The 16,030-nt window shown below is 34.7% G+C and overlaps 1 protein-coding gene across 5 annotated transcripts in view; it reads left to right on the plus strand.

The window, feature by feature from the left end:
* Nucleotides 1–16,030, plus strand: part of RTKN2 (rhotekin 2) — a 115,853-nt gene that overhangs the window by 44,090 nt on the left and 55,733 nt on the right. For all 5 annotated transcript variants that reach the window (XM_070364504.1, XM_070364506.1, XM_070364503.1 and 2 more), the window contains 3 exons: nt 1,357–1,410; nt 2,647–2,764; nt 5,211–5,408. In XM_070364504.1, the coding sequence (XP_070220605.1) occupies nt 1,357–1,410; nt 2,647–2,764; nt 5,211–5,408 (370 nt within the window). The remainder of the gene's footprint in view (nt 1–1,356; nt 1,411–2,646; nt 2,765–5,210; nt 5,409–16,030) is intronic.

Raw genomic sequence — 16,030 nt, forward strand, 5'->3', positions numbered from 1 at the left:
AGAATAATGTTTTATTTTTCTCACTTTTTGATAAAAATTAGTGCTAAACGAGCAGTGGGAAGAGCACTCATACATGTCTACCTAGTTAGGAAGCATAAGAACAGAGTAATATAAAGCTTTTCTAGAAAGGAAATTGAAAATAGGAACTAAGAACCTTAGAAAGAATTCTAAACAAAATTGTAGACAAAAGATCATGGAATCTAAAAGTGAAGCACAGCATAAAGATAGCCAAATAGCTTATGTTCATAAAGAATTTAATTATTTGAAAGTGGCTTAATTAATAGGTATGAAAAAATTGGCACATAAACTTCCAAAGTGTAATAGGGAAATGTTTTAAACAGAAAATTTCTACAAAATTTGGAAATTTGTACTCTGAGTACAAAATTAAAACTAACTTCACTTTACCATTGAGATCTCTACTGTGCTGTGTTATGCTATAATTGCTCATCTTAATCTATTTGGTAAAATCTTAATTCTCAAACTTTGAAAATATGCAGATAGCATAAGAATGTCAAAGGAAAGTTGTTACTCCATAAGGTTAACTTAGTATTAAAAGTAAAAGGAAGAATGGAGGAAACTAGGAAGAACAAATGTTGGCTGTTTGAAAGCTCTAGATTAATTTCTGGAATAAATTTATTATTTATTAAACTTCGAATTTGAAGAATATGTGAATGAGAGAAGTATGTTTAGATCACTTTTAGAATATAGGCCCTTTGTTGGCCTGAAAGAAGTAATACATTCCTCTTTTTAGTTTTATTTCTTAAGGAAAATGCTACAGTTTGTAGCATGAATATATAAAGATCTGCAAATTCTTTTGTAGACAAGTTAAATCTTCCTAATGGAAAGATCTTGGATTTGTTTGTCAAGAGTTGGGTCTCTTCCAGAAACCAGTAATCTTATATAAGTCACTTAATTTTTTTCATCTTTAAAGTTTACATAGTGGATAAAAGTTCGTTCTAAAGTCATTTCTACCTCTTCTGTTCTATGATTTTGAAATTTATTTAACTACGTTTGCTGCTACTGCTTACCCAAAATATAAATTTAACACTAGTTTACCCAAATTTTGCCTGTTTCAAAAGCGTAAATCACAAAAATTTTATAACAAAAGCTTATTATAGGTGCTACTTAATAAATTAATTTCTTGAGTAATACTTGGTGAGGTTTAAGTGTAAGATTTTATATTCCTAGTCTAAGCTATGTTTAAGAGAAAATATTACTATGTTAGTATATTTAATAATAAATAAATATTGGTTTTGATGGTCAGAATCCATTATGGAATACAGAGGTTTACGTTATGCTAAGAAATGAAATTTACCAAAATTATTCCTTGTCATTTCTTTTTCCCCTCCATTATAGATATTCGTATACCACTAATGTGGAAAGACTCTGATCACTTCAGCAATAAAGAACGTATGTATGATTTTGATTGTAATTGACGTATTTTCTTTAGTATGTAGTAAATTTGAGATAATTGGGAGAAAAAGCTGCACCCACCCTGAAATAAATGTCATTTGACGGAATAAGCACAATCTTACTGATAGGAACCTGTGCAAGGATGCCAACAGGTAATAGAGAAGGAAATTGTGAAACAAAAGGAGATGTTTGAGTGAAGTAGTAAAGGCCACATTGTTTGACCAGAAATATTGGAGATTTTTTTTGCCTTGTTCTCTTCCTTCAGATTATTTAATGGGATATAAGAAAAAAAGATTTTTAGCTTGATCTAATTTTTCTTCCCCTTCAGCGTTATATAGCTTTATATAGTCTTAACAAATCCATGCATGGCTTGGGTCATGGAAATTAACCTCAAATGATTTGTAGCTGTTACAGGCAATGCAGAAAAGTTATGACAGTCCTTTATCTTTCTTGTCTATTATGATAGCTTTGTTCCTCATACTTTAAGCCTGAATCATATTGAGCATAATTAGTTTTATATGAAAAATACAAAATCAGGTTAGTATATTTGTTATTCATTTAAGAAATATATTAGTTTATAAAGGAATACATGTGGGAATTAAGTGTATCTTTCTGATTACTATAGAGAATTAAGTTTATCTGAAGAGCTCCATTTTCTCAGTAATGAGGATTTAGTCTTTTAATCACCTAATACTTTAAAAATATATATATTAAATTAGAAAGTCCAGCAGCTATGGTTTTTGTGTTCACATCTCTACTTTTTATTGTTTTTGTAGTTTCCCCCCTCTCTATTTGGTGGAAAATGTTTTGTTCTTAATGTGTCTGCTCCTAACCTTTTAAAATAGAAAACTTATTTTTATTAAGTATATTTGGAAGCCAAAATGACAGGGGTAATAGTATATATGTAGTGCTAAATTTGCTATTAATTAAAGCTTAAGGAGTTTCCTAGGAATAAAATTTATGAGTTTGGTGGTTACTTTAGACTGCTGAGAGGCCTATATTTTTAACTTTATTTTTTGATACTCCGTAGTTTAGTTGTATTTGAGTTGAGCAAGCAATTAATATATACTGACAAAACAGTCTCAATAAAAAGTTAAAGGATTACAGTGTACAATGTATGAAAATAAGAATCTATTAACAAATATTTAGGCTATTTTTTCAAGTAGATTTTAACATAATATAGGCATGACTCATCACATGAGTCATCGTTTTAATGTTGTTTTTCTTCTCTAGGATCACAGCACTATGCCATTTTTTGTTTATTCAAACTGGGAGCTGAAGTTTTTGATACTGAGATGGTGATTGTGGATAAAACAATCACAGATATATGTTTTGAAAATGTGACCATATTGTAAGTATTTTTTAAATCTTATTTGAAGGAAAAGAACCTAAAATTCTACCTTTTTCAGAGGAAGGCAAAGTTATTGACTTATTTTTGAAGCATTAAAATCTTTAACTGTTCAAATTGATTTTGAACGTTGCATTATTTATAAGCCATTTCTGGATTTGAAATTTTTCCAATGTAAAATAAAGTGGAAATCATATAATATTAGTAGTAAAACTATGAATACAGTGGCATATCATTATAACATGATTTTATATAGAATGAGTTTGAGCATAAAACAGATTCTTATTACATCTCATATAGGAGGTTTACTTACAGAAATACTAAAATAGTGTAACAACTTTATTAGATAGTTCTGAAATATGTACTGTAGAAAAAGCACTTTAGTAAAATTTCAAGATGTTCTTTTTCTTATGGTGCACTTCTTTCATGTACTCCAAAACAATAAAAAATTGGGTGATCCTCAGGGCCATTTTTATTGCCCTGCTCTTTTACAAGCTTATTTTATTGTGGTCATAATATAGAACCAGAAAGAACTCTTATGGTAGCCATAGAAATCATTTTTAACTAATATAAGTTTTTCCTGGCATTTTTTTCTATTGGCCTAAATCAGCATGCGATTTATATTTCTTACAGGGTTTCAAAGACAGTATCTTCATATTGAAATACTACTAACTACTTATCAATTAAAATGAAACCCATATATATGATTTTTCCAATCTTTAGTTATGGAACTATATACAGTTGAGATTGAAAGTACTAGTTTTGCCACGCATGTAGCATTAAAAAAAGAACTATTACAACCATGTTTTGGGGCTTTGGTTCACTGTTCCCTAAGTAATTGTACAACACAGAAAAATAAAGTACTTTTTTTGTGTGTAATTAGTAGTGTAGACCATCTTATAAGCTCTGTTGAACCAAAGGAATTTACTTAGGATCCCCCAAATATTACCACATGTTTACATAATGGAGACTAAAAAATTAATTTTTATTATATATCTAAATATATTTATTTCCATTATCAACTATTATAGTGCATTTTTCATGGCAAAATTGTCCTGTTAATGGACTCTTCTTCACAACAATTTGCTTTTGTTTATTTTCACCACAAAGGAAAAAAATCATAATTTTTTTCGCAGAATAGTGCAAGTTCCTTGGGAAGACAACTCATGATTTATAATTTTTTAATAATTCTGTAAATATTTCAAATTGTTCTAAAAATAACTGCTCACAAATGTTCTAAATGTTGTTTTAAAATGTGCTTTTTGTTATGATTGTTTTAATAAGTATTCAGTATTTATGAATCCCTGGTTTTTCTCTAAATATTGACATTTGTTAGTCATTACCAAGAATACTGTATGTTTAAAAGTTGCCAAATAATAAACTATAAAAGTATTTCAAATTAAATTATTCCTTGGATTTATTCAAACTATAGATTGGCTATTTAAATCTTAAAAAGTCTATTCTGTGTATTTAAAATCTCTGAGACTGATGGATCTTCCTTTACAGGCAAAATCTGCTGATGGACCTCTTTTGCAATTTTAAGTATATTTTATTAGTAGTAATATCACCACAGTCTTTTATTGTAAAGATAGTTCATTGTGTCTGAGAAAGAACAAAGCCAGTCTTGACATTGAATATTTTATGCATATTTTTTAATACATACTGAATATATTTTATGCTAGATTAAGAATACAAATATTATCAAGACTTCACTCCACCTCAAGGAGTTCATGCCTTGAAGTCTCTCTCTCTTTTTTAAGATTGGTACTATTTATATTTATGCTGGGTGCTAATGCACAAAGTTTATTTGTTGTAGCATTGTGCATTTTTACAGATACATCTAATGTTTAGTGAAGTATATCTCTTTATATTCGTTTGTTTTCCCCTGTATAACCAAGTAGTGAAATGTTAGAGTTATTAGGTACAAAGGTGGAGCAGGAAGGAGGGGCACATTGTTGAGTGGACTGTAAGCACTTTATGAAAAAGATAACGAAAACTCAAGGTTTCAGCAGAAGAAGCCTTTTGTTTAATTTTCTTTCCTTTTTGTTTTCACATCTTTTCCTTTTGAGGAATGGTCATTTCAGGAAATCACACATATAATGTAAATGCCTTAAAATAATTATATTAAGGGAACAAAAAGGAACAATAGCATTGGCAACAAAACGACCAGGGCATTTTATTCTTTTTCTTTAAGTAATTTGCCTGAATATATTGTTTACATTGAGTTAAAATCGCCCTACTTCAGAAGCTGGTAGCTCTAGAAGTTGCAGTGACCCTCTCAAGTCATTTAGATACTAAATAAACTCAGGGAGATTCTATCTTATTAATATATATTAACATAAACCTGTTCCAAATGCTGCTTTGAAAAGTTACAAAAACATCAGAGGGTGTTGTAATTTTATTTTCTTCTAAGTTAAATTTCTAACATTATGATTGTCCTTGTTTTTAGTAATGAAGCAGGGCCAGACTTTCAGATAAAGGTGGAAGTATATAGTTGCTGTACAGAAGAATCTTCTATAACTAATACACCAAAAAAATTAGCTAAGAAACTGAAAACATCTATAAGCAAAGCTACAGGGAAGAAAATCAGTTCAGTGCTTCAAGAAGATCGTGAAATCACGTGCTTGTCCTTCAGTTCTTCAATTTAGTAAGTTTTCTAATACAATATTTATAGAGACATAGTATAATTATGTATTTGTGACATTTTAGAGTATTGTATGTGGTGAATATGTTTACATTTTAAATGGGAAAAGACATCCTGAAGCAGTAACAAAACTTGGTTGTCTGACATTTACCCAGCTGAGGTGGTATGTTCCTTTGAAAGTAGAAAGTTGGGTGACAGTGTGTTTTTAGTGATTTGAAATTCCAAGATCTACCAGAAAGATGACATTTTTTTCTTGAAAAGGAACTAGCTATAAATCAAACTGTTTGCTCCGTATCAGTCTACTAATTGAATTTCTGAATATATGTCATGCTTTCAGTCTTACAGATTTTTAAAAAATATCTTACTATAGCAAAATCACATTACCATTATCACACCTAACAAAATAAAAAATTAGTCCTAAATATGATCTTATAGCCATTCTTTGTTCAAATTGCCCCAATTCTGAAGTTCTCTTCTGATTTGTGCAAGTCAAGGTCCAAACAAGGTCTGTAACATTGCATTTATGTGAATCTTTTAAGTTTCTTTTACTGTTTAACAAGTTTCTGTTCCTTTGCCAACATGTATTGAAGAAGCTAGATCTTGTAGATTTCCTAAATTTTCAATTTATCTGATTACATCTTTGTGATCTTTTTAAAATATCTTTTTCTATCCCTTGTGCTCCTATAGCTTGCAGTTAGATCTAGAGGACTGATTAGTTTCAGATTCTCTTTTAGGGCAGTAATATTTCATATTGATTATATGTACTTTCTACTGTATCCCATTTGTAGGTCTTGTTTCACCTTCAGCTGTGTTAAAACTGATCAGTGGGTTCAGGTGTTGTTAGCCTGATACATCCATTGTCAAGTTCCCTATCAATGTTACATCTAATAGTTTTAGCAGCTGTGACTGATCATTATTACATTCAGGATTATAATTTAGTGGCTTTCTAAATTTGTCCTACATTTGTTTATTTATTTTTCTATATGCAGTCATTTTAAAAAGTTTTATTTATTTTTAGTTGAAGGATAACTGCTTTACAATATTGCGGATTTATTTTTAAATCTGGAATTCTCTCAATAACTTTCCTTCATGAACTCTGTATAAATGCAAAAAATTCATGAAGGAAAAGGAGGAAAAAATATACTTAATTCTTTTATTTACCCAATTTTACTGTCTGAGCCACGAGGGAAGCCTTATTTACCCAGTTTTAGAATAATAATTTGATATCCTTGCATGGAGGTGATTAGTGTTTTGTTTTATTTGAACTCCTGAAGTTTTATTTGTGTTTCAATCTAATGCAGTTGTTATTCTCTTCGAAGGCAAATTGCCCCATCTTTGATCAATGGGAACCCCTAAGCTGACTCAGCATCTTTTTGCCACAGCCTAATCAGAGGAGCCTGGCAGTCTGCAGTCCATAGGGTCGCAAAGTTGGACATGACTGAAGCGACTCAGCAGGCACACACAATCTCTAATTAGCTTCTTTGCTTTGTGACCAGGGAACATGTTCCGTGTTCATGTTTTATTTTTCAGCTCACACTAGAATCACCACCTCTGCAAGGAGCCCTGGTTTCTTTCAGACACTTTCTTTAAACATTGTGTTTGTTGCTTTACAAGTGGTTTTATCTTTCTTCCTTAGGAAAACTGTTGTACAGGCGGCATTCCTAGAATTTCTTTGCATGTTGGCTCTTCAGCATGTCAATAATTTTACTATAATTATAAAGCAAAATATTTTAGGTGTACATCCTGGAAATCTCAGTCATCAGAATATAGCTAATTAGCTTTCATATCAGTTATATTACATGTGAAAAATGCCTTGGGACTTTAGCAATGTGGCTTTCAGTTTATTTTGATTGAGACCACGAGTAAAAAATGCATTTTATATCATTACTGAATACACAGTACCATCAGCAGTCAGATTTCATGAAACAATACTTAGCTCTTGCTATTTATAGTATAGCCATTAGACTTCTTTTATTCTAGGTATCTTCAGTTTTTTTTAAATGCTGTTTATGAATCAGTAAATTGATTTCATGATTCTTGAATGGGTGCCATCTATTGAAGAACAGTCATATAAGATATGTCTTTATAATATAAATGTCATTAAAAAGGAGGAAGCGAGACCCTTTAATTTTCCCTCTTTAGAATTTTAAGGCCAACTTAAAACTTTTCTAGATTAAGATTATATCAAATATTTGCTAGAAAATGTTTTAATTCAACTATAAGGTAATGAAACTATACTTTTTGATGAATAAATGAGCAATTATATTTCTAGTTTGAAACATAGATTTTAGAATTGAAAGAGACCTTAGAGATAATCACCAAATACAGTAGTGTTAAAATGTTTTTAAGCAGCAAAATTCTTTATTTAGAAAATGGCAGTACTAGTAGTGTCCTGAACAAGTATTTCCTGGGCCTCAGTTTTCTAATATGAACGGTAAGGATGCTTAGGCATAATCATTTATTTTAAGAAGGCTCCCTAGATCGCTTCTTGGCCTTTTGGCTAAGATCAAGTATAGAAGCCTCCTTAGAGACATTTTAGGGTTTCCTGGACCTTTCAAGCATGTAAAAACAATACTTGGGCTTTTCACACAGTTCAAAACGTCATGGTTTCAGTACTTGATTTTTTATCCTGTCATTTATTATTTGTGTGACCCAGGACAGGTTAATCTACTCTCTGGGTTTTTCTTTTTCCCTCTGTAAAAAGGGAATAATAATAATGGAATAATATTTAACTCCATAGGATCATTATGAGGTTCAGAAAGATAATTCATGAACTTGGTATGTTGTGAGCATTTAATGAATGTAGCTCTTACCATTATTGTTACTGTTTTTACTGTTCTGCGATCAATGCTTTTTCTGAAAAATTTTATTTAAAAAATTCATGCTGAAGCACTGCATGAAGAAACCTTCCTAGGATTATAAAGTGTAGGCAGGGTCTTCCCTGGTGGCTTAGTGGTAAAGAATCCACCTGCCAATGCAGAAGACATGGGTTTGATCCCTAGTTTGGGAGGATCCCACATGCTGCAAAACAACTAAGACCACGCACGAACCCATTTGCTACAAGTGCTGAAGCTCGTGTGCCCCAGAGCCTGTGCTCCCCAACAAGAGAAGCCCCCACGGGCAATGAGAAGCCCACCAACCACAGTGAAGAGTGGTCCCCACTCACCACAACTAGAGAAAAGCCCACACAGCAACAAAGACCCAGCACAGGCAATAAATAAATACAACTATATTTAAAAATGAAGGCAGATATTTTAAAATTTAAATCCAATGATTATAATTTCATAGAAGATAATCTAAGTAATTAAATATAAATTTAATATTTTATATATAGTAATAATTATATATAAATCTAAGTGATTTGCCAGCAAAGGTCCATCTAGTCAAGGCTATGGTTTTTCCACTGGTCATGTATGGATGTGAGAGTTGAACTATAAAGAAGGCTGAGCACTGAAAAATTGATACTTTTGAACTATGGTGTTGGAGAAGACTCTTGAGAGTCCCTTGGACTGCAAGGAGATCCAACCAGTCCATCCTAAAGGAGATCAGTCCTGGGTGTTCATTGGAGGGCATGATATTGAAGCTGAAACTCCAATACTTTGGCCACCTGATGAGAAGAGCTGACTCATTTGAAAAGATCCTGATGCTGGGAAAGATTTAGGGCAGGAGGAGAAGGGGACGACAGAGGATGAGATGGTTGGATGGCATCACCAACTCGATGGACATGGGTTTGGGTGTACTCTGGGAGTTGGTAATGGACAGGGAGGCCTGGTGTGCTGCAGTTCATGGGGTTGCAAAGAGTTGGACATGACTGAGCGACTGAAATGAATTGAATCTAAGTGATATTATAATTTATATTTAACCTATACTCTTCTTCAATGGCTAGAAGTGTTTTTGAGAATAACATTGTTGATATTAAGTTCTTTGTAACAGGGACTGACATATTTGTCTTGAAGTGTTCATTATTCTATTCAGGTTCGTCATTCTATTTTGTTGTTGTTTAGTCGCTAAGTCATGTCCAACTCTTTTGTGACCCTGTGGACTGTAGCCCACCAGGCTTCTCTGTCCATGGGATTTTGCAGGCAAGAACAGTGGAGTGGGTTACCATTTCCTTCTCCAGGGAATCCTCCTGACCCAAGGATAATTCTATTTGGTTTATACCTAAATCAAAATATCAGTTTTCCTTATCAACATTTCCCATGAAACTTGTATGGAATTTGCTTATTTATATCATTGAAGCTGATCAAAAGGTAGGGTAAAACCTTTTATAGCATTTTACCAATTTATATTCTTTTAATACCAGCATTTCTTTTGAGCTTTTGGTGTGAATGCTGAGTGTGCCAAGTTAAACTCATAGCCCAGGACCAGTCTTACCTGATCCTTCCTTAACTGACCACTTCAGCACCCTGGTAGGAGTTTCAGAATAGCAGTAGTGATCAAAATTCCTAAAAGGATCAGTTTTTATTTCTTTAATAGTGATTTAGTTGAATGAGAAGATTCCTAACATAGCTTATAATTTTTAACCAAAATGGGCAAAATATATCTTCTCTAGTAATATGTCATGTGACCAAATATAGCTGTTCTTCCTTACAAAGAGTACATTTTTTTTTCAGACTTCCATTTAAAGTAGTCATTTATTTTTTCATAATGTTTTTGGAACCCTTGCTGCATCAAATGTTACAACAATTGGCCTATTTGTTAAAAAAATGTAGCTGATTAAACTTTTGGGAACTCAATATTAGGGTTGGCTTAAAAGAATGAGTGTAATGTTTTAGTAAGAAAATGTTATCCTGACAAGAATGCTTTAAAAGTGAGATCATTGTTGATTTTGGAAGCATTGGCATTGTAATTAGTCATGGTTTAAAAATGAAGTAACTTGAAATATCATCATAAAGTATTGTTTGATCTGAAAGAAGACAGTGAACATTTTTGGTAATTCTTAGCATGCTCCCTGGTGTGATTCATTTATTCGTTTTATTTGTGGAATTTAGCTTACTGAAATTCCTGTAACTAGATTTTTCCCAGTGTTTCTAAGAGCTGAATTAACTATTTTATGTACCTTGAGAACCAATTAGTACATTATTCTTCACTGTATAAATATACATCATTTTAAACAATTATCTTGTGGAAACTAGTATAATTGAGAGTGATTATTTACTTGACAGAAAAGTATTAACTGAAAAATAACTAAATATTAACTAAGAAAATAGGCCATTATACTACATTTTAAATTAATTAAGCAAATATCTTTGTGCAGAATAACTGGATTATTTATGTTTTGAGAAACGGTGATGTTGATGGTTTGGTAGTGTGAAAGATGATGCAGTATTCAAGATTAACTAAGGAATTACTCAGCTATGGGGTATAATTTTATTTATTTATTCGTTTAATCATTTTAGAAATGATTATTCAGCAGTTGTATCATGTGGTACTTTGGATTTAAAGCTTAGTAAGCCATGTTTCCTGCACTCAGAATTCTTGCAATAGTAAAAGATAGTATGTATCTGTTTTAATAGACAATTACCTTAATTAAACTGTTAATGAAGTATAAAGGGTAGTGGTAGTAAGTATAGTGTAATGGGATTCTGTTTCCAGTGTACTACTTGCTAACTACAGGCAAGTCAGTTAAACTGCACATAGGTAGATGTAGTATTATAATGCTTTGCATGTTTTGATTTTTAGGGGAGGGTTTTCATCCTGCTACTTCACAAATCCTACAACATTGTTTATTTCATTGTGTGTGTACTTAGTCGCTCAGTCGTGTCCGACTCGGACTGTAGCCTGCCAAACTCCTCTGTCCATGGGATTTTTCAGGCAAGAATACTGGAGCAGTTTGCCATTGCCTCCTCCAGGGAATCTTCCTGTCCCAGGGATCAAACCTGCATCTCCTGTGTCTCCTGCATTGCAGGTGGATTCTTTACCTGCTGAGTCATTGGGGAAACCCAGTTACTTCATTATAAAAGTAATATAAACTTTAGAAATAGAACCTAGAAAGAGAAAAAAGTGTATTCAGTTTATTATAGATCAATTGGGCTTCCCTAATTGCTCAGTTGGTAAAGAATCTGACTGCAATGCAGGAGACCCCAGTTCGATTCCTGGGTCAGGAAGATCTGCTGGAGAAGAGATAGGCTATCCACTCCAGTGTTCTTGGGTTTCCCTTGTGGCTCAGCTGGTAAAGAATCTGCCTGCAATGCGGGAAATCTGGGTGTGATCCCTTGGTTGGGAAGATCCTCTGGAGAAGGGAAAGGCTACCCACCCCAGTATTCTGACCTGGAGAATTCCATAGACTGTATAGTCCATGGGGTCACAAAGAGTTGGACATACCTGAGTGACTTTCACTTTTACTTTATAGATCCAGTCAGTTCAGTTCACTCACTCAGTTGTGTCCGACTCTGCGATGTCATGGACTGCAGCACGCCAGGCCTCCCTGTCCATCACCAGCTCCCAGAGCTTGCTCAAGCTCATGTCCATCGAGTTGGTGATGCTCTCCAACCATCTCATCCTCTGTTGTTCCGTTTTCCTCCTGCCTTCATTCTTTCCCAACATTAGGGTCTTTTCCAATGAGTCAGTTTTTCACATCAGGTGGCCAAAGTATTGGAGTTTCAGCTTCAGCATCAATCCTTGCAATGAACATTCAGGACTGATTTCCTTTAGTATCAGTTGGATCTCCTTGCAGTCCAAGGGACTCTCAAGAGTCTTCTCCAGCACCACTGTTCAAAAGCATTAATTCTTCGGCACTCACCTTTCTTTATAGTCCAACTCTCACATCCATACGTGACTTCTGGAAAAACCATAGCTTTGACTAGATGGACCTTTTTTTGGCAAAGTAATTTCTCTGCTTTTTAATATGCTGTCTAGGTTGGTCATAGCTTTTCTTCCAAGGAGGAAGTGTCTTTTAATTTCATGGCTGCAGTCACCATCTGTAGTGATTTTGTAGCCCCCCAAAATAAAGTCTCTCATTGTTTTGCCATCTATTTGCCATAAAGTGATGGGACCAGATGCCATGATCTTAGTTTTCTGAATATTGTGTTTTAAGGCAACTTTTTCACTCTCCTCTTTCACTTTCATCAAGAGGCTCTTTAGTTCTTCTTCACTTTGCCATGAGGGTGGTATCATCTGCTTATCTGAGATTATTGATATTTCTCCCAGCAATCTTGATTCCAGCTTGTGCATAGTTTTTATAATTTTGAACTGATATTTTTCCTCCAGGTTTTAAAGTAACTAGCTTTGTGAGGTATATATATATTCATAATTATGCTATACATTCATATATATACGTGTGTATATATGTACACACACACATTTTTTCCTTGAGTTATTAGAGTCTTTATATGATCATTTTAAAGACCACATTATCTATCAATTGGTTCTATCATACTTTATTCTTGGGGGAGGTTATCAATAACTTTTTTTGTATTGTTATTTTAAGATGTGTAATTCGTTGGAAACAGAGGCAAATGTATTACATGTTTATCTCAAATAGTTGAGGAAAAGATGTCTTAGCCACAATTATTTTATAAGGCCTGAGAAAAAAATCAACAGATATTTGGATCATCACACAATTTTAGCCTATTCTGCCACACAGGTTGCCACCTCTGCAATGCACTTGGTACAAATGCACAGCCTGTAACATCGCTACTTCCTGTGTACACTAAAAGCAGTATTTCATATTCCATTGTGTATGGAAATGATGCTGTTCTTGAAGTGAAGAATACTTTAATACTTTTAGTGGTCAGTAAGAATAAATTACATCACTCCTAAAAGTAAAACACCGAATTATCTTCATTCTTTCTCTCCCAGTCTCTGCTTCTTACCATTTCAGATAATATTTCTTGATGAATTTAAAATGCATGCAGACTGTTCATCTAATACCTTGACCTCTAAGTTTCATGACTTCCTTGCCTCTGGTGATCTTGTGCCTGTTTTAGCCATCCATCCCACAGTTGTACCCTAGATCTTGTCATTACTAATAATTGCACATGGTCTGTGTAGTAATATCAAATGATATCTACCACCTCTCACATTTCCAGCTTTCTCTGTTCAATATTCTGAGTCCAATTAGCTTAAATTCCTTGATTTACCATTTTATTATTTTCTATTATTTCTCTCCTTTTGTTATACTTACCTTGGGGAAACTTCAGTTCAGTCCAGTCGCTCAGTCATGTCCTACGCTTTGTGATCCCATGGACCGCTTCACGCTAGGCTTCCCTGTCCATCACCAACTCCCGGAGCTTACTCAAAGTCAAGTCCATCGAGTTGGTAATGCCATCCAACCATCTCATCCTCTGTCATCCCCTTCTCCTCCTGCCTTCAATCATTCCCAGTATCAGGGTCTTTTCCAATGAGTCAGTTCTTCACATCAGATGGCTGAAGTATTGGCATTTTAGCTTCAGCATCAGTCCTTCCAATGAATATTCAGGACTGATTTCCTTTAGGATTGACTGGTTTGGTTAAATCCTGCCTTTAGCTCCTCTGCACCTGCACTCATGAGGAATAGATGAGGAAATAAGAATAATAATACTGTCTGGTCTCACTTTAGAGGGATCACTGATCTTAAGTGAGTTCCAATATGAGCAATCGTCCGAAGTGTCCACAGCCTTTCACTTTACCTCTTGTCAGAAATAGTATTTCACATTACATTACTCTCTCTTATAGAACCTGTTTTTCCACGCCTTATTGATGCTTTTGAACTGTGGTGTTGGAGAAGACTCTTGAGAGTCCCTTGGACTACAAGGAGATCCAACCAGTCCATTCTGAAGGAGATCTGCCCTGGGATTTCTTTGGAAGGAATGATGCTAAAGCTGAAACTCCAGTACTTTGGCCACCTCATGTGAAGAGTTTACTCACTGGAAAAGACTCTGATGCTGGGAGGGATTGAGGGCAAGAGGAGAAGGAGACGACAGAGGATGAGATGGCTGGATGGCATCACTGACTCGATGGACGTGAGTCTGAGTGAACTCCAGGAGTTGGTGATGGACAGGGAGGCCTGGCGTGCTGCAATTCATGGGATCGCAAAGAGTCAGACACGACTGAGCGACTGATCTGATCTGATCTGATCTGATTCAAAGCTGATGTTGTTGTCATTGTTCAGTTGCTGAGTCATGTTGAACTCTTTGTGACCCCATGGACATACACTCTAGGTTCCCCTGTGCTCCACTATCTCCTGGAGTTTGCTCAGATTCGTATCCATTAAGTTGGTGATGCTATCTAACCATCACATTCTCTCTGACCCCTTCTTCTTTTGCCTTCAATCTTTCCCAGCAACAGGGTCTTTTCTAGTGAACTAGCTCTTTGCATTAGGTAGCCAAAGTATTGGAGCTTCAGCAACAGTCCTTCAAATGAATGTGAAGGGCTGATTTTCTTTAGGATTGACTGGCTTGATCTCCTTGCAGTCCATGGTACTCTGAAGAATCTTTTCCAGCACACAGTTTGAAAGCATTAATTCTTTGGCACTCAGCCTTCTTTATGGTTCAACTCTCACATCTATATGTGACTGCTGGAAAAACCGTAACTTTAAAAGACACTTGCTCCTTGGAAGGAAAGCAGTGACAAACCTAGACAGCGTATTAAAAGGCAGAGACATCACTTTGCTGACAGAGGTCTCTATAGTCAAAGCTGATGACTTCATTTGATACAGCATTGATGATGCTGAAGTAATCAGAAAAGAACTTGTGTATCCTCTGTCAACCGAATCTTTCAGCCTACCTGCATTTTTATCTTCACTTGCTGCTTTCCTTCCTTTTGAACTGCCCTCACTCCATCTGAGACCACCCACCTATGCATTCGATCATCTTCTCAAGTTTCAAAAGTTGGCTCCTGCACATGTCCCCCCTTCTCTATCATCAGTTTTTCTTCTACTACATCATTTCCAAAAACATAAACATGCTGAAGTTCCTCGCATTTCTCTTGCCCCATTGAACAGCTGTCCTTTACAGAAAAGTTTTTACATACTCTATCTCCACTTCCTGTCCTTCATTGTCTTGAACCAGTTCAGTCAGGTTTCACCATGTTAACTTCTATCCCATCCTATAGAAACTGCTCTTATCAAGGTCAGCAGTGATCTTCATGTTGCCAAATACCATGGTCATTTACCAGTGTTCCTCCTCCTGGAATTTTCAGTATTCAACACAGTTGATCACCCTCCTTGAAACACTTTGAACTTGGCTTCCTTGGACACCACTTTTGTGATTTTTCTTCTGCCTCAGTGACTGTTGCTTGCCTGTCTCCTTTGTTCATTGTGCTTCAACTTAATCTGAAATGATGGAGTACTTGTGTCCAAATACTCAGTTGTCACATTTTATGTAACTTTCATTAAATATCATTTATATATTGGTAACTCCCAAATTTCATTCTTTAATACTTTTTCCTCTCATAACTCCAGATTCATTATCCACCTGCCTACTCTACAACCCAGTCTCAAACCTAATCTGTTCAAAACTAAATTTTTATTCCCCATATCCCTTCTTTTCTCAGTCAGCCTCTTTGCAGTTAATAAGAATTCGCTTTTGCTAGTTGCTCAGGCCAAACTCTTTGGAGTTGTCCTTGATTCTTTCCTTTCTTTTGCATCCCGTGTCCACATTGGGTCAACTCTAGAATATATCAAAAATCTTACCACTTCTCACCAT

This window comes from Bos mutus, chromosome 28 (genome assembly GCF_027580195.1).
Source record: "Bos mutus isolate GX-2022 chromosome 28, NWIPB_WYAK_1.1, whole genome shotgun sequence".
NCBI lineage: Eukaryota > Metazoa > Chordata > Mammalia > Artiodactyla > Bovidae > Bos > Bos mutus.